Source organism: Geospiza fortis, unplaced genomic scaffold (assembly GCF_000277835.1).
Source record: "Geospiza fortis unplaced genomic scaffold, GeoFor_1.0 scaffold275, whole genome shotgun sequence".
Classification (NCBI taxonomy): domain Eukaryota; kingdom Metazoa; phylum Chordata; class Aves; order Passeriformes; family Thraupidae; genus Geospiza; species Geospiza fortis.
Genome location: NW_005054341.1, coordinates 4304724 through 4331702, shown reverse-complemented (window position 1 = coordinate 4331702; position 26979 = coordinate 4304724). Strand labels below are relative to the sequence as shown.

Genomic DNA, 26979 nt, shown 5'->3' with positions numbered 1-26979 from the left:
TTTTTCCATGTTTCTGTTTAGATGCTGGAGAATCAAATGGATGTCCGTAAGAAGGAGATAGAGGAACTGCAAAGCCAGGCAAGGGCTTTGAGCCAAGAGGGCAAGAGCACAGATGAAGTCGATGGCAAACGCCTTACTGTAGAAAAGAAATTCTTGGAGCTGCTGGAGCCTTTGAATGAGAGAAAGGCCAACCTGCTGGCCTCCAAAGAGATCCACCAGTTCAACAGGGATGTGGAAGATGAAATTGTGAGTATCAAAGAAATCTTGTTCCCCAGCCAGCAGGAAAATGTTGGAATACTGCTGCTTTCTGTAGCTCGTGTGTACCAGCCTCTCTCTGCTGTCCCGAGTGTATCTGGGGTTGCTTGAAATTCTGTGTACTCTCTCTTTCAGTTGTGGGTAGGAGAGAGGATGCCCATAGCTACATCTACTGATCATGGACACAACCTCCAGACTGTGCAGCTACTAATAAAGAAAAATCAGGTAAGTAGGTGCTGTTAGAGCTCCATACCTGCTATTTCTCCTTAGTGCTGACTAATTTGGCAAGAAAATGTTTGGGGTAAAACAATGGGTGCTGTGGCATGACCACAGGGGGTGGCACAGCCCCAAGTTGCCCACATGTGCTGATGGTGCATGTTTTGCTGCCCTTTTGGAGTTAAGACCCCTGGCTTGTATTTTCTTTTCATTTGTGCATTGTCTCATCAGTCAATTTTCTCCCATGTAGACCCTTCAGAAAGAAATCCAGGGTCACCAGCCTCGTATCGATGACATTTTTGAGAGGAGTCAGAACATCATCACAGAGAGCAGCCCCAATGCTGAAGTCATCCAGCAGAGACTTGCAGACTTGAAGCAGCTGTGGAACCTCCTCATCGAGGAGACGGAGAAGCGCCACAAGCGCCTGGAGGAGTCTCACAGGGCTCAGCAATATTACTTCGATGCAGCCGAGGCTGAGGCCTGGATGAGTGAGCAGGAGCTCTACATGATGTCAGAAGAGAAAGCCAAGGTGAGCAGCTCCACAGTGACACTACTTTGGCCTTAATTGCTTTGCTGGAGTGAGGCAGGTGACATAATTTGGTGTGGCGCTATGGAATGGTGACATAAACAAGTGTAACTTCCTGGTGAAGCCTCAGGTGATGGTGGCTTCTACCTGTTCTGACATCTTTGATAGTGTGCAGGATAAGCTGTGCTGTATGGAACCAGGGAAGCATCCTCACACTGCAGAGGGCAGCTCTGTGCCTGCCTTCACTGCAAGGCCAGGATTGCCAGTGTGGTGCAGTTTGCTGTTAGTTTTGAGTGACAGCACAATGCACCTGGCTGTGAAACAAGGCCTGGTGGTCAGTCAGCTACCATTGTCACCAGCCTTGACTCCCAGTGAGCATCAGCTTTGACTCCCAGCTTCACACCATAACAAAGAGAGTGTAAACTCCTCTTTTCCAAGGCGGTGTTAGTGCTGGAGCTTGTTTGTTATCAATATAGATGCACCATGTTTCCTGCCCTGGTAAAATAAAGCTCAGCTTTATATCAGGAGAACACATTCCACAGGTATTCAGTCTCCCATTAAAAATGGCTTGTTTTCTTTTTATCTATTGCAAATAGCTCACAATGCAGAATATTGTATTGAAAAGATTTATTGACAATATCAGTTAACACTGAGAGTAGGAGGCTGGTTTTCTTAGCTATAACAGTGCATAAAAAGTTTCAATTGGAACTTCTCCAGACACTTTGATGGAGAACCCATTGACATGGACTGTATAGGATTTCATTTCTTTGCCGCATGCTGTGGTTGAGATGCCTGACAAGTGGTGTGTCTTAATCTGTTCCATGTTTCTGAACCCTGCACCAGTGTTGTGGAAACACATAAAAAGCTTCATAGAAAAGGAAACTCAACATGCTCAATGCCCAGCTGATGTAATTTTGTTCTGCACCCCAGAGGGATTGATGCATTCTCTCTTTCACTCACTATCCTGCTTTCTGGGGGTACTATTTGCTGTGACATCAATTATACTATACCATTGGTAGAAGGACTTGTCTTCAAGCTGTACTTGGGAGCAGCTCCTTGTAATTCTTCCTGTCATTTTCTGTCACCCTTACAGGATGAACAGAGTGCAGTGTCCATGCTGAAGAAACACCAGATTTTGGAACAAGCTGTAGAAGATTATGCTGAAACTGTGCACCAGCTTTCAAAGACCAGCAGAACTTTGGTGGCAGATAATCACCCAGAAAGGTATTAACTGCCATTTTTAATTGGATCATGTGTTCTTTTAGCAATTCAGTTCCTTTGGGTGGTTCTGACAAAAGACCACCACAGAGAGTAAGTAGCTCAGAGGCTTTTACAGAGGAAGGGGAGTTTAGCCTCAGTCAATTCAAGGTGTCAGTTAGACCACCCTGATTTGGCCAGAGACAGGGTCAGCATGTGCAGCTGCTGATTTCTGGTGGTTCTGGACACCTGGAGTACCTGTCCCCTGTGCAGGCTGCAGTGTCAGGTTTTGGCAGCACTGCTGAACATCACAGAGGCAGAGCAGTTCTCAGGCCAAGGTCCAAATCTGCTCTTCCAACCAGCTCTAATGTCCAGCAGAGAAGGTCACTGTCACTAATCCTTCTGCAGTGCTCCCCAAGATCTGCCTCTTCTCTTTGAGATTCCAGAAAAATCAGAGCCTGGAATCAGATGCTTTAAACATGGGCACATTAACATCTTACTTTTGGTAAATTTATCTCACTTTTCATAAATTGCTTTCCCTCAGGGAGAACTCAGGAAGCTTAAGAACCATTTTGCTGTAAGAGCTGCAGCTCAGCAGATTGAATTCTCCACTGGCTTCAGCTCCAAAGTTGATTCCATTCTGAGGCTGATGTATTTAACTGCTCAGCCTGCACAGGCTGGAAGGTGGCACTGGCCTAGGCCAGACACTCTCTGCCTCCGGTGGAAGGTTGTTATTTAACTCTAAAGCACTCTCTTGTGGTCATGACTGCTTTTGATGAGAGCAGATTTCCTGGCTGAGCTGTCTGAGTACTGGAATAACATCATCAGCTTTACAAGGCAGATGGAAGGCACTTTGACAGCACTGTATGGCTCAGACAAAATAGAGGCAAAAGATACAGCAACTAGAAATATTCATCCCTTCTGCAAATGCTGAGCTTTAAGAGGTAAGAAACCCATGAGTGCTGCTGAACTCTGAAGCAGAGTTTAACTGAGAAGGAACTGCTCCCTGCCTCAGCAGCTCAGATCCTGCCTGTAGCTTTGGGAGAAGACTCTGGTGTGCTCTATGTCCAGACAAATGGAGAGCTGGTCCCAGCTCCCCTCTCTAAAGCCAGGGGTTTACAGTGCAGGACAGACAAGCTTCTCAGCTATTGCTGTCACCTCTACTAGCAGAGGATTGGTCCAACACATCCAAGTCAAGCTCCTGCCTGCAGCAGACGTGCATTCTGTGGATTAAATACCCCGAGGGACTTTCATTCCTTGCAGTTTCCCCACTGGGTGTTGCTTGCAAAGGCAATGCAGACTCAGTGCTGTTTGCTTTTCCAGCGAGCGCATCAGCATGCGCCAGTCCAAGGTGGACAAGCTCTACGCGGGCCTGAAGGACCTGGCCGAGGAGAGGAGGGGCAAGCTGGACGAGAGGCACCGGCTGTTCCAGCTCAACCGCGAGGTGGATGACCTGGAGCAGTGGATTGCCGAGAGGGAGGTGGTGGCAGGGTCCCACGAGCTGGGCCAGGACTACGAACACGTCACGGTGAGTCCTTGGAGGGCCTCTCTGGTGCTGCTCACAGGGCGTGGCTTGGCTCTCTCAGCTCTCTGTGTAGCCACAGTGCTGCATGAGGCTCTTCCTGTGCCTTGCAGATGCTGCAGGAGCGGTTCCGGGAGTTCGCCCGGGACACCGGGAACATCGGGCAGGAGCGGGTGGACACCGTCAACCACATGGCCGATGAGCTCATCAACTCCGGCCACTCGGACGCCGCCACCATCGCCGAGTGGAAGGACGGACTCAACGAGGCCTGGGCGGATCTCCTGGAGCTCATCGACACGAGAACACAAATCCTCGCAGCCTCTTATGAACTGCACAAATTTTACCACGATGCCAAGGAGATCTTAGGACGTATCCAAGACAAACATAAGAAACTGCCCGAGGAGCTCGGTAGAGACCAAAACACAGTGGAAACACTACAGAGAATGCACACGACGTTTGAGCACGATATCCAGGCCCTGGGCACGCAGGTGTGTGGCAGGTGAACTGTGGGTGTGGGAACCTGAGCTGCAGAGTTTGCTGCTGCCCTTGGCCCCGCTGTGGCTGGGAGACAGAGTGCTGCCAGCTGCTTCCCACGTGTGGTGCTGTGGGAATCACCTCACCTGCATCCTTTCCTTATCTGTCTGGCTGCTGCTCTGTCATTGCATTCAGTTGATTATCTAAAGTAGCAATCTGTAAGTACACAGGCTTCTGAACACGTTGGCAGTTGTTGGATTTTATTCCATTTCCTGTCCTTAGTTGAAGAAGAAATGAGAAAGGCAGAGAGCTTCTGTATTGATTTAAAGTACAAAATAGGAAGGAATGTATAAGCCTGGTTGGCTTTTTGAGGTTTGGTTTTATTTTGGTTGGTCAGTTTAGGTTTTTTTTGTTTTTAAAAGCACCGAAAAGCCCCAGTCAAACCCTTTGTGTCAGGCACTGTTTATTTTTCCTTTCTGAGAGGCAAAGATTTACACAGAGGCTTTCTGTCTTGGTTATCAACCTGGGCATTCTGAATTAAATATGGCCTTTCTTGGTGTGTCCTGAGAGCAAAAGAGATTCAAAATCCACAGTTCAGGCTAAGATTTTTAAAAGCATCCAAACCTGATCTAATTCTGAATCTTTTGAAGCTAAGGTGTGCCAAGTAGAAGGTGGCAGCTGCTCATACAGCACAGGGGGGATTCTAAATCAAAATACAACATTCAGCTGCCACAAGGAGAATTTGGGAAGGGAACAAGTTGCTTAAGGGATGGAGGAATTACAACTGACTGTATTTATCCCAGTAGGTCAGGAAAGAGCTTTTATGGCCCAGCTGCCAGCCAATTCTCTGTTATGTTGCAATTTACACTAAAACAAAGGAGATAGAGCAAGCATTTGATTTTCTAGGTGTTTTACTTAGAAAAACTGTAGATTTTATACAGAAAATAGGAGACATTCACAAAGCATCAGTTCCAGTCTCTCAAAAAGGTAATTATAATCAAGACCTAAGTGAAGGAATATGTAATCACAGCACAGAGCTGTGGGGAAGGCACTTAGGATAATTTCTGGGTGAAACAGCCAGAGCACCGAGGTGGATCATTTTGAGAGAGGCATGGTCTCTGTGCCTGTAGGTAGAAGGCTGTTGATTTGATGTTAAAAAAATTAATTACTAAACAAAAGCTAATGGAATGTTTTCTGGCTTGCAAAATACGGAAAACAGTCAGGAATTAGCATTTGCCATCCCAAGACAGTGTTTGAAAGGAAAAGATTTCTAATAGTAGAAGGTTCTTAACATTTCCACGTTTTCTTCTCTTTGAAGTCATTATCTGCATTTTTGAAAATTAACCTCTGTCAGCTGCAGTAGTGTTTTGGACACTGAGTTCCCAGGTGTTTTTGTCCCTTGTATGAGAGGAAGGGAATTTGATGACGAAAATGGTCCCCATTTGCCCTGACATGTAACAGACATTTGATTTTGGCGCTGTGTCTCACAGCGAGTTCAGGCAGTGGCAAATCTTTGCTATTTTGGGGGTCCCTTGGCCCTACAATGTTCTCTGAGGGATAATACTGGCTCACTAACAGCACAGACCTTTCTAGTATGAACAGACCAAATCCACTTTGGTGGATTTCTAAAGCAGTGACTTTAGAAAGCCCCTCAGGTGATGAATTAGCAGATAAGTGTCCCTGGAGCTGTGACTCAGGAGTCACAAACCCACCGATGGCTCTGTCTCTCCCACCGTGCTACAGGTGCGACAGCTGCAGGAGGATGCAGCGCGCCTCCAGGCTGCCTACGCCGGGGACAAGGCTGATGACATCCAGAAGAGGGAAAACGAGGTCCTGGAGGCATGGAAGGCACTGCTGGATGCCTGTGAGGGCCGCAGGGTGAGGCTGGTGGACACAGGAGACAAATTCCGCTTCTTCAGCATGGTTCGGGACCTCATGCTCTGGATGGAAGACGTTATCCGGCAGATAGAAGCCCAGGAAAAGCCAAGGTAAGGCAAGGCATCCTTCTCCATCCAAAGATAAGGCTGCAGGTCACCTGAGGAACATCTGTATCACTGAGAGTGGCTTTCAGAGCCTGCTGCTGCAGCAACTTGCTCATGTGGGTGGGTGGCTGCTGGAATAATTGCCATGGAAAATTGTACCCAGAGAAACTTGGTCTCACACCGGGGTTATTTGATCTCTGATGCAGGTCAGAATGGTGCTGTTCCTTGGGAAAGGCTTCCTGAACTACAAAGACAATCTAGGAATCAATTTTTTCCATATGGAGTCGTGGGTCAGTTTGGAAATGTAGCAGCTGTTGAATCCAAAATCTGTGTTTCTGTTCATTTTAGGGATGTCTCATCTGTGGAACTGCTCATGAACAATCACCAGGGGATCAAAGCAGAAATTGATGCCCGAAATGACAGCTTCACTACGTGCATTGAGCTTGGCAAGTCTCTGCTGGCCAGGAAACACTATGCATCTGAGGAGGTACCGTGCTCCCTGCATACAGCCTGGGGCTGCGTGACAAGGGAGAAACCTGCCCTGTGTCACCCACAGAGGAGTAATGACAAGTGTCACCTTAGGGACAATGCACTTATGTGCTGTTGGGAAATCAGGGTATAACTTCACTCTGGCAATTCATGGTGGGTAACAGAGGTGACACCGAGATTTAAAGTGTCATTTTCAGCCCAAAAAAATGCAGAGAAGTTGCTGCATTCCATTCTGCAGAGAGTGGCTCTGGGATGAAAAGGTGTCTTCCTTGAGCAAGGGCAGAGGCAGCTGTGAGACAGCCTGAACTTCCTGCAGGGAGATGGAATGCTGTGGAGAGGCCTGCTAGGGGAATGAGCAGGAGAATGTTTGTTGTGCAGGGACTAAATTCAAGGAGTATTAAGAGAACCATATCCAACTGCTGAAAGCCTTGATTTATTTTCTGAGGTGTCTAGGCCACAGGATAGAGGCTCAGCCCTTGCTTCTCCTGCCTCCCTTTGGGGAAGGGAAGGTAATCAAACTTTGTGAGGCACTTCCCTCTCAGGAAGGGGAGAGCTTCTGCAACAGTCCTGAGCAGCATTATTATTATTATTCTTTTGCATTATTCACTGGAAAAGGGCAGAAGATTCAGTGCCTGATTGCACTATTTACATTTGTTTGCCCATTACACCCTTTTATCAAATACTCTGTGTGCTGTAGCTTTTAACAGACACTGAATGCTTATGCAAATGTGATATTTTAATGGAAATGTCACATTTATTTATACTTGGAAGAGAAAAACAGCTGTTGTTTGCATGGTGAAGTCACTTCCTGAGGAATTTGTGCAGTGTCTGTCAGTGCAGGGTTGGGGGGAACTGCTGCCTGGTGCTTGTGTAACAGCCCTGCTCTCTGCTCTCCATCCAGATCAAGGAAAAGCTCCTGCAGCTGACAGAAAAGAGAAAAGAAATGATTGACAAATGGGAAGACAGATGGGAGTGGCTGAGACTGAGTAAGGACACCCTCGGATTTCTTTTGGGCTGGGCCATATCTAACTTTCTTCATTGTGCCTTTCTGAGCATTGAAAAAAACCTGCAGCTCCTCACTTTTCTGTTACAGTGCTTGGAAGTGTGTTTGTGCTGGAATAGCTGCAAGGTTCACACCTGTTTGTTGTTAAACAATGAATTTGAAACCAAGAAACCCCCACCAAAGGTCTTGCTCTGTATGATCAAATTTGGAGCTCAGTGCAGTAGCTCTACTGTATTGCAGGTGTCACATTCCAATTTCTATGCTGAAATTAGTAGGTTACACCAGATTAGAACAAAAAACCACACTAAATTTGCAAATGCAAAGCCAATAGGAGAAATGTCTGTCTTTTCAGTGACCAATTTCACTGAACTTAGCTAAGGGGAGCACTTAGCCAATTGCACGTACTTTGTTCCTGGAGCTGGGTTTAGATAAATCCCAAAGTTGCCATGGTGCTCTTCTTTGTGACATTAATGGCTCTGTCACCTGTGCCCTCTCTGCTCAGTTTTGGAGGTGCACCAGTTCTCCAGAGATGCAAGTGTGGCTGAGGCCTGGCTGCTGGGACAGGAGCCCTACCTGTCCAGCCGTGAGATAGGGCAGAGCGTGGATGAGGTGGAGAAGTTGATCAAGCGGCACGAAGCGTTTGAGAAATCCGCGGCTACCTGGGATGAGAGGTTTGCAGCGCTGGAGAGACTGACCACGGTGAGTGTCTGAACCTCCCTGGCCGTTCCTGCTGCTTTGGGACAGCTCCCAGCATCACCAACTGGATCTCCATTTCTTGGTTGTTTGTTGATTGGCCTCAGCCAGCCACACAGAGCCTGAAGTTTCCTATTTCCAGCCATACTAAAAACCTTCTTTGGTTAATTGGAACTCAACAACCTCCAAGGAAAAAGCTTAAATGATAAATGACCTTGAGTCAGCAGGAGCTGTCTCAGACCTGGGAGTGATGACCCAGACGGAAATTTCAGAGTTAAACAGTTTGCTCCAGCCCTCTGCTGTACTGGCTGGCCAATTATTTTTGGTTAAAGATACCAGTGGTGGGCAGGGGGCAGTGACAGTGATGTTTGTTGCGTCGTGACTGCTCCAGTGCAGGGCTGTATTGTCCTCTAGGAAGACACAATGAGAAAAAGAAACCCCAAACTCCAATTTGAACACAACTGCAGTGTCAGTCATTAATGCTTGGAGAGCATTTTACCATATTTGGAGAACAATTTGGCTTTAGACACTACAGTTGAAGTGGCCTGGGTTTTCACACACACTGAGTGTCACAGCTGCAGGCAAAAGGAACTGGAGTTTCTCAGCATCTTCACAAATCAGACTGGTTCTATGGAGATGGGTAATTTCAGGGATTCCGACAGGAAACATTATATTTCTGTGTTTGGTGAGCAGACAAGAAGATGTCACTTTTGGATATTTTAATAACTTGGGCTGTTTTCTTGTTTATCTGGGTGTTGTTCTAATAGAATGAGTTGGAAAGTGGACATGGCCACTGGAGAGCTGCTGTCAGAGGGTCTGATGCTGATGCCCTCCCTGACAAATTCAGTGCCACAAATGCTTTTAAAGCCTGATGCCTTCCAGTTTTATTCCCGTTCACTTTAATTTCAGTAATGATCCAGAAAAACATACAGAGTTGTTGCTAGTTTCTAGAACCCCACAAAAAATGAGCAGTGTTTTTAAATAACAAAATGTTTCCTCTCCCAGCTGGAACTGCTGGAGGTGCGTCGGCAGCAAGAGGAGGAGGAGCGGAAGAGGCAGCCGCCCACTCCAGAGCCCAAGGTTGCAGAGGATGGAGACTCCCAGCAGCAATGGTGAGCTGGACTCTGCACTTCCCTTGGGGAATCCTTGGGCTGAAAATGTGCTGTAAAAGGAGAGGAGGTTGTATGGGTTTGTAACCTGACACTTGTTAGAAGACTTGGTGGTTTATGGGGTCAGGACCTCTCCCAAACCCCTGAATTCTGTTCCAAGTTCCCATTTTCCAGTTGTCACTGCTGAAGCATCCCTTGCCCAGAAGTGGGAATGCTGCTTTTGTTCCCTGGGCTATGAATTGCAGTTTCTGAACCAACTTGGGTTTTTTCTTTGATGAGCATCATTTACAGATTTTAAGCCATTTTTTAAATTGCTTATGTGATAGGAGGAGTTTTATTTGTAAGGTAACTATCACTAAAATCTGATTAAATATCACTTCACATTGGATTTATTCAGTTGGGCCTGAGGATTTTAGGAACATACTTGGATTTCTTAAATTAATATTCTGTAAGAAAATCTCATTTTGTTGAACAAGGTGGGTGACTTCCAAGAACCTTATACAATTTCTTTTCTTTTTCCTCTCTCCAACAGGGATGGGACAAAAGGAGAACAAGTTTCCCAAAACGGTTTGCCCTCAGACCAGGAATCTCCACGGGTTAGTTACCGCTCCCAAACCTACCAAAACTACAAAAACTTTATTAGCAGACGGACAGCCAATGACCGCTCGTGGTCTGGACTGTGAGACACAGAATCACTTGCAGCAACAGAAACCTTTTTTCAGTATGGTTTACTGGTACTGGTTTAATCTTTTGGCTTCAGATTTCCCTGCTGCTTTTCTCTTCCTTCCCATCAGTTGACTTTTATTTAATTAGCAGCCCCTTGGACATATATTTGCTTCACTTTAATCTTTGTTTATTTGAATCTCCCCACTGACACTCAGTTGCTTTAAGGTGACACATTTATTTCATGTTATTTACTGTGAGTTTCTCATGTTGCTAATAGCATTAAGATTTTCCAGCGAAAGCCTCCTTTATATGAGTAATTGAGATGTAATGAGATTACATCCTAATGAAGAAGAGCACTAGGACCTGACAGGTATGACGCATCGAGTTATACTAACAGGTCTCAGCACGGCAACTTTATTAAATCAGCTGCATTAGCAAGAGTTATGTACCAGGCCAAAGATAATCCAGATGAGTGAGCTGGGCAGGAAGGGTTGGGAGGGGGGGGAGTGTGACTGTGGACAAATAAAAGCCTTAAGGTTAGTTTGTATAACATTCCATGCAGAATGGACTCATTGACTGCAGAGACAAATAAACGTGAAATAAACCATTCAAAACCAGTATCTAGATTTATCTGGGAGTTTAGTCCTCATGCAGGGTTGTGATCTGGCTGTGTTGGGGCCCCATTTGGCCTCAGTCCTGTCCAGATGGCACCACAGCAATTTTATTTCTGGGCACCAGAGAGGCAGGGGTGTAAATGCGAGTAGGGTGTAACCCCTTGGGAAGAGGATGTGATGCTTTCCTTTACAAACTAAATAAAATACACTGTCTAAGATCCCAGCTCTTTATTTTACATAGGTGCAGGCTGAATGCTCCATGCCTTACTTGCTCCTTCTTGGCAGGGGTGTCCCAGTGGAGTCAGGATGCATGCCAAGAATCCTCACGTGCAGCCATGACAATGCCAGTAAATGTCCCTGGAGTTCAAGCAACACAGGAGCTGGATCTGGCTCCCCTCCCCACCCCCTTCCTGCAGAGCCTCCTTGTTTCAGCTTTGAGTGAAAGGACACTTCTCTTTGTTGCTGAGCCTGGCTCTCTGGGGTCACATTCAGTGCAGGAAAGGCTCCTGGCAGGCTGGGATCTGTGCATATCAGGGCTCTTACAGTGCTGCAGAGCAAACATGAGTCCCAGCCCAGGGCTCTGGCAGGAAATGCCTTTCAGAACAAATTTGGCTTTAAGAAGCCCATTCTAGTTAGATCTGAGTCTGCACACAGACTCTGCCAATGCTCCCCAGTACACAGCAGTTCCACCTTTCTCTTTCTGGAAGTAAAACTTTTTGATTCTTCTTTAGCATTCAGTCCTGAAGTGAGCTGTTGTACATTCTAATGTTTATAAATTCTCTACAGCTGTGGCAGGGAATGTGAGGTGATCTTCAAGCACATCCCAGATAATCATCTTGTTGGTTAGCACAGCCTTATGCATCACCTGTTTGCTTCTTTTGAAATTTTATTTTATTGCCATGCTACATGATGCATTTCCATGTTCATCTTTGCCATCTGCACTTCAGTCTTCCATGAGAACTTCCAGGCTCAGTTTGTTGAGTCCTGTGTTGCAATACCTTGGATGTACAGAGTACAGAGCTGTGTCAGTGAGGCACGAGATGTGCTGCTGTTGGTCAGAATTTTGGTTTCTGACAACTGGCTGAGCAGTGCAGCTGGATTGTTCTGTGTGGGCTGAGCTTGTGAACTGAGAACAGTGATTGAAAGGATGTGCTTCAGTAACTGTACTTTTGTCTTTCCACTTCATGATGCATGTTTTGGTTTTTTGTTTGTTTTTTTTTTTCTTTTGTCAGGATAACAACATATAGCTTCTTAATGCTTTTTAAAATTCCATATGAATTTATGGGGATGCTCTGGTGGCTGCCCTATGCCTCCACAAAGTGTGTCAGTTCCCAGGGCAGGATAGCTGTAGCTTCAGACTCCACCATCTACAGAGCCTTCACATGTATTTTCGTGAAAAAAACAGTCTGTAGAAGAAATTTATAGAGATAGATTTTTTTAATTTGTATTAGTACACTCATATAAAAATTCCACTTTTATGACAATGAAGAAAAAGTAAGTCATTAATTAAGGTCATCATTTCAGGCACTAGAAGAGTAGGATTTCACCTATTTATTGCAGCCTGTGGGTCTGGCTAAAGGCATTAGGAAGGTCCTTTTGGCAGAACAGCCTAGAGGTTGGCATCTCTTTGCATCTGAAGCAGGCAAATCATCTGGTTCTTCAGCTGTGGGGCAGAGCCTTGAGTCCATGAACTGAGCAGATGTTGCTTCAAGCACTGCAAAATCCAAAGGGGCACCTGTGTCATTGTCACCACCTGTCTTGTTGCATGTCCCAGTCCTGCTTTAAAGATTTCCAGAGTAGCCTGTAGCCACTAAAGCACTTCCAACTAACCCCTCAGGCCCCACTGAGAGAACTGTATCATGTACACCAGACCTGCTGTGTTGTCACAGGAGTTTGCTGTTGCTGTTTGTCCTCCGTGGCGTTGTCTCCGCATGCCCCACGCATGTTTCCATTGAAGTGTGTTCAGCTCCTGTTTTCTCTCCGTTTTCATGACACATCCTTTGCAGAGCTGTTCATGATTTATTTTGCTTGTTTTCTGTTAATTGTAGATAACACGTGAAAGGAAATAAAACCTGAAAGAGCATCAGAAAAGCTTTTCATAGCCCTTTTACAACTGGTAGAATTTGACGTAGAAGGTGCAGGTCTAATGATGTAATTAAAGTTGGCAGTTACTTTTCAAAGCCACAGGGTAGCAGCACTGAATTCCGTATTATTTCCCATAAAATATGTTGAGCAGCTGTGCAGTGGCTGCTGATTTGAAACTGGTTTGGTTTACCTCAGATTAGGGGTTCTAGGTATCCCCAAAGCAGTCCTGTTTTCACATCTGGCTGGTACTGCTCCAGCAAATGCGCTGCTTTCTGTGTCAGTGCAGGGGCAGGTACTTCTGGGGAGTTTATTTAAGTTGTGGAGATGAGTTCCTGTGGGCTGTGTGATTCCTCAGTGCTGGTAAGAGGTGTCAGGTCCCTCAGACAGGGCTCCAGCCAGCAGCAAAGCAGAGTTTGAGGTTCAGGAGCTGTCACTGGACAGAAAGGTGTGCAAATGGCTCTCCTTGTTCTTGAAGGACTCTGTTGGCCGTGGGTGGTTGACATGGGTGATGAATGGTGACTCAGGGTTGTTCATTCCACTACCTGTGTTCTGGCTGTGTTTGGATAAACTTCAGCCTCATCTATTTGCCCTCTCTCCCACTTTAATGCAACATTTGTGTTATGCTTTGAGATTTGGGTACAAGTGGTGAGGGTTGATGGCTTAGATTGATCCTAATTGTGAAGGGGCAGTATAAGGCTATGTGTGTTTAGGGACAGGGTAAACCAGATCTGACTGAAGTGCAATGTGAGCTGCGATTCTCTCCCTGTTTAAGGCCATAGTGTCTGTACTCTGGAGGTTTAGGTTGCTAAAGGCAGTTAACCAATCCTTCCCATGGTCAGAGCAAGCTGACACTCAGATCTTTATAGGCCAATGGTGAGGTACAAGGTGTGAGGTACAATAATGGATACTGGGCAGGTATAAGAAGTTCTAGCAAATGGTGGCAAAATTGAGTTTGTTGCATAATAATTTGGCTGCTTTTGATTTGTCCAGGCCATGTGCAGAAGTAGGAATGTCTAATTATTGTGCCATTCACAAAAACCTGCTTGTCTGCATAAAACCAGTCCAGAATGTTTGTAATCTACTAGAGCATTAGCAGCACTGAGCTTTAGTAACTTGGCTAATAATAATACTACACACTGGTTGTGTAACTCCTGAGCTGCTACCAACGGCTCTACACGTCAAAGTAATGGTACAAGAAAACAAAAAAAAAAACTGGGACCAAGCTGCATTTCAAAAGCTTATAGCCATTAGGATTCCAATTTAAATGATTTTTGGATGAATGGCTCCTGAAGACGTCGCCAGCTTGACCAGTGAGAGCTGCTGGAAACACGGCTGCTCTCTAGGCTATCGATCCCAGTGCGCCAGGCAACGCGACCAACAAAGCAAGTGATGGGCAAGGCCTTGGTTCTGTCTTTGTTTGGGGGTAAATAGCTGTGTGATGCTGTGTGACTGTGGTGGTTTTCAGTTCCTTTAACCAAAATCCAATCCACCTAATAACGCCAGTCTGAACCAGACCTCGATCAATTGACACGTGACCTCATTCCCCTTGTCTTTACGATCCAATATCCTAACTGGGATGGTGGAGATGCATGGTGTAATCTTTCTAATTTCTGCATGTTTTGATTTTGTTGTGTCACTAGGGGAACGGGGAAAGCGGGAAAGGAGCTTTTACAGAAACACATCAGTTGCACACATTTTTGTAAATGCTCCTGGGCGATTGTGACATCTTTCTCTGCTGATTCATAGTTAATACCTTTTATGGACCTTTAATGCCCCAGTAATGCCATAAATGTACTTAAGGTGGCTGATGTGTATAACTTCTACCGTTCCTCTAGGTTTGCAGAAAGTGTGATTGTTACTGTTCCAAATATTTGAATACTTAGCAACAGAATTAAATGCTCTCATTCTAGGAATAACAATATATAAAAGAATTGACCAGCAGAGCAAAGCACAGTAAAATTCACACTGATGTTCAGCTGCTTTTATTTTCCCGTCTCTCCACCTATAAAATGGGTACTAATCCATTCCTACCTTCTAATTTCCTTGGCCTCCTGTGTCTCCATGGAGTGCGAGAAAGAACTTACTGGCCTGTGTCATTGTCCAGGCAAAGTTTATACACAGCCACGTTGTGCAGGGAGGCAGATTAACTGCAGAATGCCTCAGTGCTGGGGGCTTCTGGCTGAACGTGTTCTCCACTGTTCCTAGGTGGCAGAAAGTGCAGAAACCAACGAAATGGTCAATGGAGCTGCAGAACAGAGGACGAGTTCCAAAGAGTCCAGTCCCATTCCTTCCCCCACGTCAGACCGCAAAGCCAAGAGCGGCGTTCAGGCCCAGACTGCTGCAACCCTCCCGGCCAAAACGCAGGAGATCCCCTCGGCCCAGATGGAGGGCTTCTTACACCGCAAGCACGAGTGGGAGACACACAGCAAGAAAGCCTCCAGCAGGTACAGTGCCCCATGTGAAACACAGGCAGGGCAGCCCAGGGCTCTGCCCAAGGTGGCACACAGCCATCTCCAGGCTTCTCTCAGCTCCCAGACACCTCCCAGGCTCCTGTTGCTGTAGGGCTGAACACTGCACATGGGGAACTGCAGTCTGAAGGTATTTGGTACAAAAGGCAGCGTTAGCCACATTTGTCAGGTGGAAAACTGAGGCAGAGAGATACCACGACTTTCCCACTGCACATGATGGATTTGTGGCAGTAGTGGGATTTGATTCCAGATCTCTCAAGTTGTACGTTACCACAAGAAAAGAAAACCACGTAGGTGTAAGTCTAGAAATGTTCATATTCTTCTGACATTTTCTATTTGCACATTACCACTTTCCACCTACTCTGTAATCTGTTCAGTGGGAACAGAGGACTATTGGTGCACCATAGTCAGTTCCACTCCCAAGGAATGTCCTGTAGGTCTCAAACAGGCAAACTTTGAGATTTGTCTGTGCTGAAAAAGCTGATGGGGGTCCTTTGTGAACTGAGAGAGCTCTTGAAACCAGATTTATGACTTGGCTGACAAGGGAAATGTTCACAGCAACTGCTGAGCTGCAGCAACATCTGTGGGATTTGGTAGGAGCCAAAGCACTTGGCAGAGCTGAGGTCTCAAGTGAGTACAGCAGTACCAGGATTTTTGTGCCACTGGAGTTGTTCACACTGGACAACACCTTTGAGGCAGTGACAGCCATCTGTACCAGTGTCTGGGTATTCTTATTTCCAGTAATTGTTAATTGTCACAGTTCTATTAGAGAATGAGGTGGATGATGCCACTAAGAGTATTTGTGTCAATCAAGGATTTCACACACAGCCCATTCCATTCCATTCATCATTTTGCAGCACAGTGAGAATTCCTTCTACAACAGAGCAGTGCCATTAAAAGGTCAATCATTTTCTGTCTCAAGAATGCAAAGTACCCAGTCTGCCAAACAGTCCTCCCACTGTGAGGACAGGCTGATGTGCTGTCACAGGGAGATCTGGGAATCTTAATTCCATTTGGCTTTTGTCTTGAAGCTGTGCTTCCATGAAAGAATTCCTTGTCTGCAGTTCCTGGGACAGCATAGGCTGTATTCACATCCTCACACAACCAATCTCCATTAATTTACAGAAGTAATGACATTTGGTTACTCCAGTTCTGCAGGTAAGAGCATTGGATTTATAACTGCTCTTGTTTCCTATGTCTCAAAGGTCATGGCATAACGTGTACTGTGTCATAAACAACCAAGAGATGGGCTTCTACAAGGACTCAAAAGCTGCTGCTTCTGGCATCCCTTACCACAACGAGATCCCCGTCAGCTTGAAGGACGCAGTCTGCGAAGTCGCGGTCGATTACAAAAAGAAGAAGCATGTGTTCAAGCTCAGGTAAGCCTGGGACAGTGCTCTGCCCTTGGGGAAAGCCATGGTGGGTGTGTACACTGGGAAACCCAGCCCAGGAGCTGACCATGAATGTTAACTGCAGCCTCTGCTTTTCTGAGCAAGCTCCCTCTATCCCTGAGCTGTGTCTGTTCATCAGAGCGAGCAAGCACAGGACAGTGCTGCAGTACTCAGAGCACTTTGCAATATAAAAGTTGCAGTAATCAGAGCACTTTCATCTGGGACAAGACCAGATGTGTGTGCCTGCAGGTGGGGACCTGCATTTCACAGTGCTGGGTTTTTCAGCTGCTCCCTCTGGAACTGGTGGGGAGCAGTGATCATGGTTCTGCTCTTTTCCAAATCAAGTCTCTTGTTTAATTTCTTCAGTATGAATTTAGGAGATTACTGAACACATCTCACATATTCAGGTCTGGAACATATAGTTACAGACCATTTCACTCAAATGTGTGAAAGACTTGTTGCTCAAAGTTTAAAAAAAAGGCTTTTCCTTGGGAAACTCTTTGGTTTACTGAACAATCTTCTAGTGCCAACAGTTAAAAAATATTTATCATTACACAGCTGTGAGGTAATCCTGTCAAAGAAGACTTACTTTATGAACTAATTGGGTCATGTATTCCATCCCAGGTGTTTTGGGGTTTTTTGGCAGAGCAGGGGTGGTGGTCGTGTAATTTTATATTGGTACAGAAATCCTATAAAGATCAGAGAATCCCTATCTGGGGAAAATTTGCTTTACAGAAAATATATGTGGAAATATATAGCAAATATTTAGGGAAATGTACCTTTCTTGAAGACAGGCCTGCAGCTATGTGATTCATCCTTTGGACTATTTTAAACCTCTCTGAATTGCTAATGCAAGTATATCCTGTTCCAAATCCAAAGTTAGGCAGAAAAACCAACTGCCCTTTTTTCCCAGTGCTCCATCAGCTGCATCGGGCCCCTCGGTTACTTGCATGTAGATATTTCCTTTACTCAAGCACTGTTATTTTACTATTTAATCCTTAATTTCATTTCATAAAGAGTTGTTAAAATGCTTGCTTTTTGTTGGGAAAGATGGGGAAACCTGCAGAAGAGTTCTTGCTGCCCCTGCCTTCTGCTTGTTGTGGTGATATTCAGTTGTTTTTTCATTTCTATGTATCATCACATACATTGTTAAATGTATCCCATTTAAACCACCTGAGTAAAATCAGCACAGGAATCACACAGAAGGGAGACTCTGGCCTTCACTGTGAGGAGAGGCAGCTGCTCATCACTAACACTCAGAGCAGGACCTTGAGGCAGCACCACCACAGCTACAAGAGCAGAACAAATGCACAATTTTGCAGGATTTCACAGGAGCCATGAAAACTCTGGGTGCTGCCTGTGACATTTTTCTTTTGAAAGTATTGAGTCAACTTTGATAATGTGTTTTGCAAAGGAGAAAAGATGTAAGAGCAAATACTGAGCCAGCAGCCACATGGGAACAGGAGCACCACCCTGAGCCCCCTGAGCCCAGAGCTACTACGTGCATGGCTGCAAGTTGTTGGAGACATTTGGCACATGCAGTCCTGTGTGCCTTGGGCTGCTCATGTGCTGGAGCCAAACAAGCAGGAGTTGAAGCACTGTTATTACTCCTGGGCTAAATTTGTGATGGTGTTTTCTTTCCAGATTGACCGATGGCAACGAGTACCTCTTCCAAGCCAAAGACGATGTAAGTGTGTTTTTCTTAGTTTGTTACTGTGCTCTCTGTGCTGCTGTGCCATGGGGAGAAGCAGCTGCTAAGAGCTGCTGTGCTCTGTGTGTGTGGGTGATGCACAGGCCCAGGGCTGCTCAGGTCCAGCCTCTGGGAGGTGTCTCTGGAGGTGCACAGCCAGAGGGGATGAGCTGGGGCTGGTTTTCCTTGCATTTCCACCCGTGTCCGTGGACTGTTGTGGGAGTCAGAGGGGTGTGCTGGTTGTAACAGTTCTGTGCCTTTGGGGCTTCTTGAAGGAGGAGATGAACACGTGGATTCAGGCCATCACATCAGCGATCTCTTCAGACAAAATCGAAGTGTCCCCGACCACCCAGAGCACTCCAGCCTCCAGCCGTGCCCAGACCCTGCCTGCCAGTGTCACAATAACCAGCGAGTCCAGCCCTGGCAAGCGGGAGAAAGACAAAGAGAAAGACAAAGAGAAAAGATTCAGCCTTTTTGGTAAAAAGAAGTGAATTCCATCTCCACACACTGCACTTCTCTGACCGTTCCAGTGGAATTCCAGCATGCGAGCTCAGAACCAATACGTTACTCTCTGTGCCTCATGTTCCTCAATGTGATTGACATTTTTTTATTTATAGAGCGTTTTAAAATAAAAAAAGCCAACAAAAAAAAAAAAGAATCTAAAGTTACAAACGTATGAGGTGCATTGGGCAGCTTCTGTAGGAGAGGGAGGACCAGGTTTTGGGGGTTTGTTTTTGTTTGGTTGTTTTTTTTTTTTTGGTTTTGTTTTTTTTTTTAATGAAGTTAATGTAGATTAGATCTTAATATTTAAACTGTTCCTCAATTTTGTGAGGCTGTCTTGGAAAATAACCCACTCCTAGTGCTATTGGTATGCAAGGCAGCGGTGCTTTCGAATCTACTGTGCACACGAGAAACCAATGTACAAATTCTCAAAGGCATTCACTTCCAGTTAAGGTTGTTATGCTGAGTCCTGGCTAGTAGAGCCTTCCCCAGCGATTCTAACAGGAATTCAAATGGTAGTTTGTTCTCTTTGCTGTAACAGAGTGCAGGTTGACTCACAGCCCAAGGTTTGTTTAACACCACCCGAAGCGTCCCCGCATCGAGTACGACAGATAAGAATGTTGGTGTTCAAGATGGATTAACAGGCTGGTACAGTTTTAAATAAGCTGTAATTTCAAATTTCTTTTTTTTTTTTTTTTTTTTTGCCGAAATACATTATATTGTATGTTTCAGATAATTCTAGTACAAAGTATAATAAGACTAGATGTATAATAAACCCTTTAAAATCATCAATAAGTGTAAAAGTGGAACTGAAGCATTTACTGGAAAAGTAATGTTACTCAAATGGTTACTTGCTTGTCAGCTGCAGCACTGTGTGTTATAATTTTGCTACATTACCTTGCTCTTTGATACATAGTGTGCATTTCTGTCACTGTAACTATTGTAATGAAAAATTTTCATCTTACTGCACAATCAAAAATTACATTTAATAGGAATGAACTTTCAATGACTGGGCCTGTAGTCAAGAGTAGTACTGGAACTGGCTTTCAGTTGTATCGAACTGTACCTCTAGACTTTTACCCTATCTGTTAAATATATGCGATGTCATTAAATGCTTTTAAAACTAAATATGCTGGGTAAGTTTCTTATTTCATTTCTGACAATGTTAAATCATAATTTTGAAAGAGGATCAAAAATAAAGTTATTTTAAAATGTCATCTCTCCTGTGCACTGAAACTGATGTCTTCAAATGTAATTCCATTCTTTTGTGTGAAAGTTCATTCTGAAATAGTTGTTTTCTCTCTTCCCACTTTTCTTTCCCTTCACTTCCCACCTGCCCTCCCTTTTACCCTGCCTCCCAAATTAAGTGCCAAAAATAAAGAGAAAAGGAATTAAATTAATATTTTGGAAAATATTCTGATATAGATACTTTTTGTGGGAAGTGAAACCGGCAGAGTGGATGGGAGTAAGCACATCAGAGGCTGGGCAATGGAGTTCCCTGAACATTTACCCGATGGAGGTAAAGCTCCACGTCCCAGCTGGCAGCAAAAGGACATCATTTTGAGTAAGCACCAGTCTCCAACTTCCTACCTACCTTTTGCTCAGGTGCTTACATCCCTTCCTTACCTTGGATGCCACCTAGGGATCCATCTAATAGGAATAGCTCTAAGAAGCTCCAATATGTTTAAAGTCAATGAAATGTAAGGGGCTTGGGTTTTAATGTATTGTGATTGCTAAAATCCACTCAAATATTAATTTTGGTAGAAAGCAGATAAACTGCAAACTCGCGTGTTTCCAAGTGACACTTTCCTGAACATGTGACCAAAACAGTGTCTTAAATTATTTTCATGGAGTGTACAGTGTTCTCTGGGTTTTTCTTGTTTTCCAAAGTTTTTGGTTATTAAACAATGGAGTATTCATGTACACAAGTTTTTACTCTGTAATCTATGTTGCTCAGTCTAATTATTAGTAAAATGTAGGCTAACACTGCTAGTATTGTAAATACATTAGATTTAGACAATGTAAAATCTAAGACATTAGAAAAAGTTGAAGTTTAGCCTTATTAGAGACTATGAAACAATTTTCTGAGTTGATTAATGCACAGAGATGTTGATGCCTTACATATGTGTCACTTCAACTGAGCTGGTGCAGTGAGCAGTCAGGCAGATGGATCTCGACAGCCTGGGGTGTGTGGTTCTGTAGTGATTTGGTTGAACATTGCCTTTAGAGTTGTTTTCTTGTTTGTCTCACTCCTTACTGGAAGTTGTTCCCAAGAATAACTTGAATAAAAATCCTTTCTGCTTAGGGACTGACTGGAAGTTGCTGAGGAGCAGGAGTGAATCCCAGTAAGCCTTGGAACCTCAGGGAGCAGTTCCTTGCAGAGAGAGGCCAGGAGGAGCCTCCCTGGCCAGAGCCAAGTCAGAGAAGTCAGGTCAGTGCACACACCCGTGTGCCAGGGCAGGAGGGAGAGAAGTGAGGGAATCTCTTGGACCATGTTAAGGGAGGGACTGCTGCTGGAAAATACCAGGGGAAGAGGAACCTGCAAAGGTTGGTGATGGAAATGGGGCTGAAACTGGAGCAGGCTGTCACTCTCACCGGTGTCACCTGCTCAGAGAAGGCTGTGACACTTTCTGAATTGCACCAGTGACCTTGGCTGGACCGCTGACAGATGGAATGTTCTGTTCCTCCTGGAGCCACACTGAAGGGTGAAGATTTCTAGTACAGGTTAACATTACTGCAGCTGTTTTGTACCTAAGTTGTGATATTTCCTCTGGAGATACATTGCAGAAGTCACACAGAACCTGAGAATTTTCAAAGAAAATCAATTAAAGCAAACCTCTTCCCAGCTGTGTTGCTTGTCATTGATAAGAACAGGAATTGTCCTGCAGTCAGGTCAGTCTCCTTTTTTCCATCTTGGAGAGACCCTCACATCACATTCTAAGCTGAGGGAAGCTCTCAGAGGGTCCTTCCCATATCCAGGTGAATTGAGCACAAACCCAGAACTCTTTAGCCATCAGAATTTAGTATGTGTTGGTGGGAGGGTTTTCTTTTAGATTAATGCCAATAATCTGTTAATCCATCTGTTCTGCATAGGGAATATGCTCTGTGGTAGGGCTGTACTTTGTATGAGGAAGATTAATGGTAATGGTAAAGGAAAAGAAAGGAATTCTCAATCCCTCTCCTGGTGAAATATGGGTTTAGATGTTTTTTTCCCTTCACCATGGTCTCCTTTCTTATGGTCGAGTTCTCAGACTTTAAATGGGTACGGTCTTGCAGACCTTTGCAATAAATAACTTGCAGGTATGAGAGTTTCGCTACTTTTGGTGTCTGGGGTTTTGTTGTTTTTTGTTTGTTTTGTTTTTTTCCTACGTTTGCTAATCACAGGTGGCTGAAGAAATACAGAAACTTAAATCCCAATGAGTTGAAACAAACATTAAAAAAAAAATCAGAAAAGCAGGCTGTGCTAAATACCTGATTAATGTTAAGAATGAAATTAGTGGAAGAAGTGGACACCTTCCAGTGGAGGGGAGCCCCTGAGCAGGTGGCTGTGGCTGTCCGGAGCCTGTGCGGTGCTGTGGCAGGCTGGCAGCCTCAGCTGCGGTGCCCGGGCGCCGCCCGTGGGCGCACCCACCATCCGCAGTGTGTCATAATGCAGCACGGCCCGCCCGCAGCCACAGCACAGCCCGCGGGGCAGCCCCGGGACACGCGGGCAGGGACATGGAACGGGCTGCTCGGCATTTTAACACCTAATGGGATGAAAGGAAAGCGTTTGGTGCTTCCATGCCTGCCGGATCCTCCCCTGCTCAGCACCACCCCCCAGCTGATCAGTGGTGGTGAGCACCACAGCTACAGTGCAGCCTGAATACACATTTTTTTTTCTGTCTCTGAAATATAATTTACTTTATATTCCACAGTAAGGAGTGTCGCACAATACTTTTTTTCTGTTAGATGAGACGCTGGGGTGGCTCATTGCGTTGTAACGGCAAAAATCATCGGGGCCTAATAAGAATTTTGTTTCAAGTCTGTTGTTGCTGCCGCTGTTCCTCTCCTCCCACGCCCAGCTGAGCCAGAACTGTCCCTTGCTCACCGAGTGCCGGCAGCGTCCATGAGAGGTCACTGTACCCGGGGAGATGCGGGGCACCGCACACCCAGGGTGACTGGTGAGAGAGAATGAAGAGCTCCGATCAAAGTTCTCTTCGCTCAGAAAGTCAGATTTTTAAGGAGTTATGTAAACTCGTGGCAAGATTGAGACACGTCGCAGCTGAATCATCGTAGGAGGGAAGTTGAGTCAAGTATGGCAGCCGGGATACAGAAAGGTGAGGAGCTCCACCATCCTTGCTGTGGCAGGAAAAAAGGAGATTCTGTGGGAAGATCAAGCTTTCTGCAGTGATTTGAAATCGGTCGCTGAGGCTCCATGAAGATGTGGCAGAAAGGCAGCCCCCAGGCTGGATGAAGGCAGGCAGTACCCTGTGAGAGAGGGCGTCTGGGAGCAGACCTTGGGCCGCTGTGTCACAGTGCAGAGCTGCGAGGGGTGGGTGTGATCCATCTGCCATTCCTGGCTCTCCTGCTCAGCTCTGGGACAGCAGCAGAACCAATCTGTCATGGCTGGTCAGGACTTTCCCTCCAACTGGTTCTGGAAAGAGCCCGGTCTGCCAGGTCTCTCCAAGACGGGTGTGAGGATAGAAAAGGCTCCATTTTTCCTTTTCTCCTTTTTCCTAACGCTGTTTCTGGCTGGATCCAAGCATTGCATTAATGCAAATCAGTATTTCTGCCCACAAGGAATAAGAGCTTAGAGCCAATTCCCCTGTTATGATTTTGTAGTTAAATTGTAAAATCACCAAGAGGCATCAGTAGGATTGGATTAATGTAATGCCAGGCAACAAATAAACAGAACTAGATCACAGCTCCTGCTTCTGATCCCTCCCTTGAGTTATTAGAGATTTTATATAATTTTTAAAAGTATTTGCAGCTCAGATAAGAGGTACCAATTTTGAAATACCAATTAATATGCCATGTCTGTGCATCTGCTGCACATTCATCCATAAAGATATGAGTTATAAAGGCTATTTTGTGGAGCAGAGATCTAGGACATAAGACAGATGTTTCTGGGAGGGAAAACCTCAGTGTTCATTGTTAATCACAGCTCTTGGATATGTCCAGAGTGGGCAGGATGTATCACAGAGGATTGGAGTTCATTTGAGATGTGGTGCTTCCTGGCATCTTCTCTACAAGGCTTGCTTCTAAGAAGCAAACCAAACAGAAAACCAACCAACCAAAGAAACAAAAAAACCCAAAAGACCAACCCCAAACCCCTCAAAAAACACAACAGCAGCAGCAAATTGTCCCTTCAGCAGAGTGGTGACTGTCACTCAGGTACTACTTGTCCAAGGCACTACATTAGTTGGTTTTTACGTTTCCTATATAAAATAAAAAAAGTAGTAAAGTCAGAGGGTATGTGTTCCCTACCAATGGGCTCCTTTCCACAATGAGGAGGAAAAATGCTGCTGCTATTGTCAATTTTTATGTCTCTTTTAATTAAGTTTTAAAGCATTCATTTTCACAGTTATGTGAAATTGGTATTATATTCAGACTACTCTTTTTTTAACAGAAATGCCCTTTTTTTAACTTAGGTTCACACTTTATTTTGGTTTGCGTTGCTACTTCCATTCTCTTTGTGATGCTGAGGGCTCCAGAACCTGGAATTAACACCCAAAAAATGGCCCATGAGAGCATCCAGGATATTTATGTTGTGCTGACAGTGAACAGCAGGCTGCAGCATTGAGGAACATTCTCAGCAACATGACAGCTCCTAATAGGAAAGTAATAATGCCATTTTTAAAATGCAAAAAAATTACACAAAACCTCATGCTTAAATTAATTTATTCAACCACCATCAAAAAATTACCAAATTCTTGAGAGTATAGATTATAGAAAAATGAATGAAACTGAACTTGTGTTGGTCCACATGTTTAACGTTTTTCTTTGAGATTTTTATGGGCTGTTTGTGCATGACTAGTGTAATTGTTAAAATAATGATGATAATAATTTATAATTTTTTTTCCAAAACACAGGATATAAATTTTCCTAAAGGGTTAAACACAAAGTTCAGCTTGACTGCCCTCGCCCACAGAGAAGTGACAGCCATGGCAGCAGAAGCTTGAAACCAGTTTTTCATTTGTCCTGGTTGGATAGGTGTAGAGCGCATCTGTCATATTGATTAATTTTATTATGTAAATTAGATAATTAACAAAAAAATCATAAAAATAAAGCTGTGATCATATGGAAATTATTCCATTGAATAACACCAGGGTGGGAAAAGATGGGCCGGTATCGATCTCTTCACTCCTGTGACCAGGGCAGGACCCAAGGGAACGGCTGGAGCTGTGTCAGAGCCTGGGGCCGGACATCAGGGAAAGGCTCTTCCCTCATTCCCTCAGAAGCTGCCGGGCACTGCCCAGGCTTCCCAGGGAATGGCCGCGGTCCCGAGGCTGCCAGAGCTCCAGGAGCGCTCGGACAGCGCTCTCAGAGACAGGGTGCGATTGTTGGGGTGTCCTGAGCAGGGCCAGGAGCTGGACTGGATGATCCTCGTGGATCCCTTCAAACTCAACCCATTCCGCCATTCTATGATACAAGGTGCACGCGGTGAGCGGCTGCTGGGAAGGAGTTAAAAAAACGTGACTGCGAATTTGGTTGTATTCTGTGAGATTTTTGAAGAGTATTGCACATAGGGAAAGCAGAAAGACTTTTTTTTTTCCTATATCTGCGTGTGCCTCGTAGGGCAGGGCTGACGGCTCCGCGGTGCCCTCAGGGCCGGGCCCCTCATGAGGGGGGGCGGGAGGAGTCGCGCGCCGCCGCCCGCGCGCGCCTCGTGAGGCGGTTCCCGCCAGGGCGAGTGTGCCGCTGCCGTGTCCCGGAGTGCTGCCGGCGCTGTGACCCCGTGTGCGAGAGGAGGCGTTACGCCGCTCTTCGGCTCGGTCGGTGTGAGGCGTGTTGTGTGGGAAAAGGTACAGGGGTCGTCAGCCTTGGAATTCCCTCTTCCCGTCCGTCTGGCGCTGTGCACTGCAAATGGGTGTTTGGTTCTGCTCCTCTGCATCCTCTTCCCTGCGGTTGTGGCCTTGTGGAGTGAGTTTCTGGAGGGCTGGGTTTGGGCTCCTGTGCGGTGATACTATAAAGCAGTGGATATCTTACCGCCAACAACACGCAGCAACCAAGCTCGACAGATAATGGTGGTATGAATTCTGCTTTAGGAAAGCAGAAGGCAAGAGAGAAAATGTATTCCTTATAATATCATTCCAGAGGATGACAGTGAAAAAAAAAAGGAAAAACCCAAACAAAACCACAGTCCCCTCTATCTCTTGGTGACTTGGAGTGTTTTATGACTGAAAACGGGAAAATAAGATTGCCTTAATTACATAGTTGCTATAGACTCCAAAAGGAGAAAGTTTTCGGTTGCCGGGGGTGAGGAAAGGTGGGGTAATATTCCCATATTAACGCTGGATGTTGTATGTGAGAGGATATTGAAAGAGAGGGTTTGTGTGAGGACTCGGAGCACTGGATCCTAATGAAAAGCCTCAGGAGCCCCCCAGACCACCCAGAGTGGCCACAGCACCCATCCAAGAGCAGCTCCCCCACCCAAGGAGAACTCCCCCATCCAAGCAGAGCTCCCCTCATCCAAGCAGAGCTCCCCCATCCGAGGAGAGCTCCCCATCCAAGCAGAGCTCTCCCGTCCAGGCAGTCCCTTTGAATTTTAAACACAGGTGCACTCTGCGGTTCTAGCGAACGGGTGTTGTGTTTTCTTCTCTTCCAGCCCTGGCCCCGAGGGTAGATATGTTAAAAAGAAGAGCGCCCAGGAAGCTTTGTGCAGGAAGCCAAGAACGTGCAACACGGGAGACGCAGCGGGGAGACTTTGGCAGGTGGTGCTGGTGACGCACAGAAGTTACTTTGCCTTCGGAAAGAAAAAAAAGCCGGGTCTGCTGCTTATGTAGGTGTGTTTTTGTGCCCCCGGGAACTTGCCCGGGTCGCGCAGCGGCGGCGGAGCGGCGGCGGCTCGTCCTGGGCAGCGGCGGCAGCAGATGATGGTGGCGGCGCGGCGGTAGCG

General features: G+C 45.6%; 1 protein-coding gene across 1 annotated transcript in view; it reads left to right on the top strand.

The window, feature by feature from the left end:
• Positions 1–20098, top strand: part of SPTBN1 (spectrin beta, non-erythrocytic 1) — an 81835-nt gene extending 61737 nt beyond the window's left edge. Inside the window, exons 19-34 of the mRNA XM_005422641.3 lie at positions 22–246; positions 391–480; positions 722–1000; positions 2091–2221; positions 3518–3722; positions 3830–4204; positions 5934–6178; positions 6521–6659; positions 7563–7647; positions 8167–8363; positions 9363–9469; positions 9999–10062; positions 15037–15275; positions 16505–16678; positions 18335–18377; positions 18656–20098. Of these exons, the coding sequence (XP_005422698.1) occupies positions 22–246; positions 391–480; positions 722–1000; positions 2091–2221; positions 3518–3722; positions 3830–4204; positions 5934–6178; positions 6521–6659; positions 7563–7647; positions 8167–8363; positions 9363–9469; positions 9999–10062; positions 15037–15275; positions 16505–16678; positions 18335–18377; positions 18656–18871 (2814 nt within the window). The 3' untranslated portion in view covers positions 18872–20098. The remainder of the gene's footprint in view (positions 1–21; positions 247–390; positions 481–721; positions 1001–2090; positions 2222–3517; positions 3723–3829; positions 4205–5933; positions 6179–6520; positions 6660–7562; positions 7648–8166; positions 8364–9362; positions 9470–9998; positions 10063–15036; positions 15276–16504; positions 16679–18334; positions 18378–18655) is intronic.
• The last annotated feature ends 6881 nt before the right edge of the window (positions 20099–26979 follow it).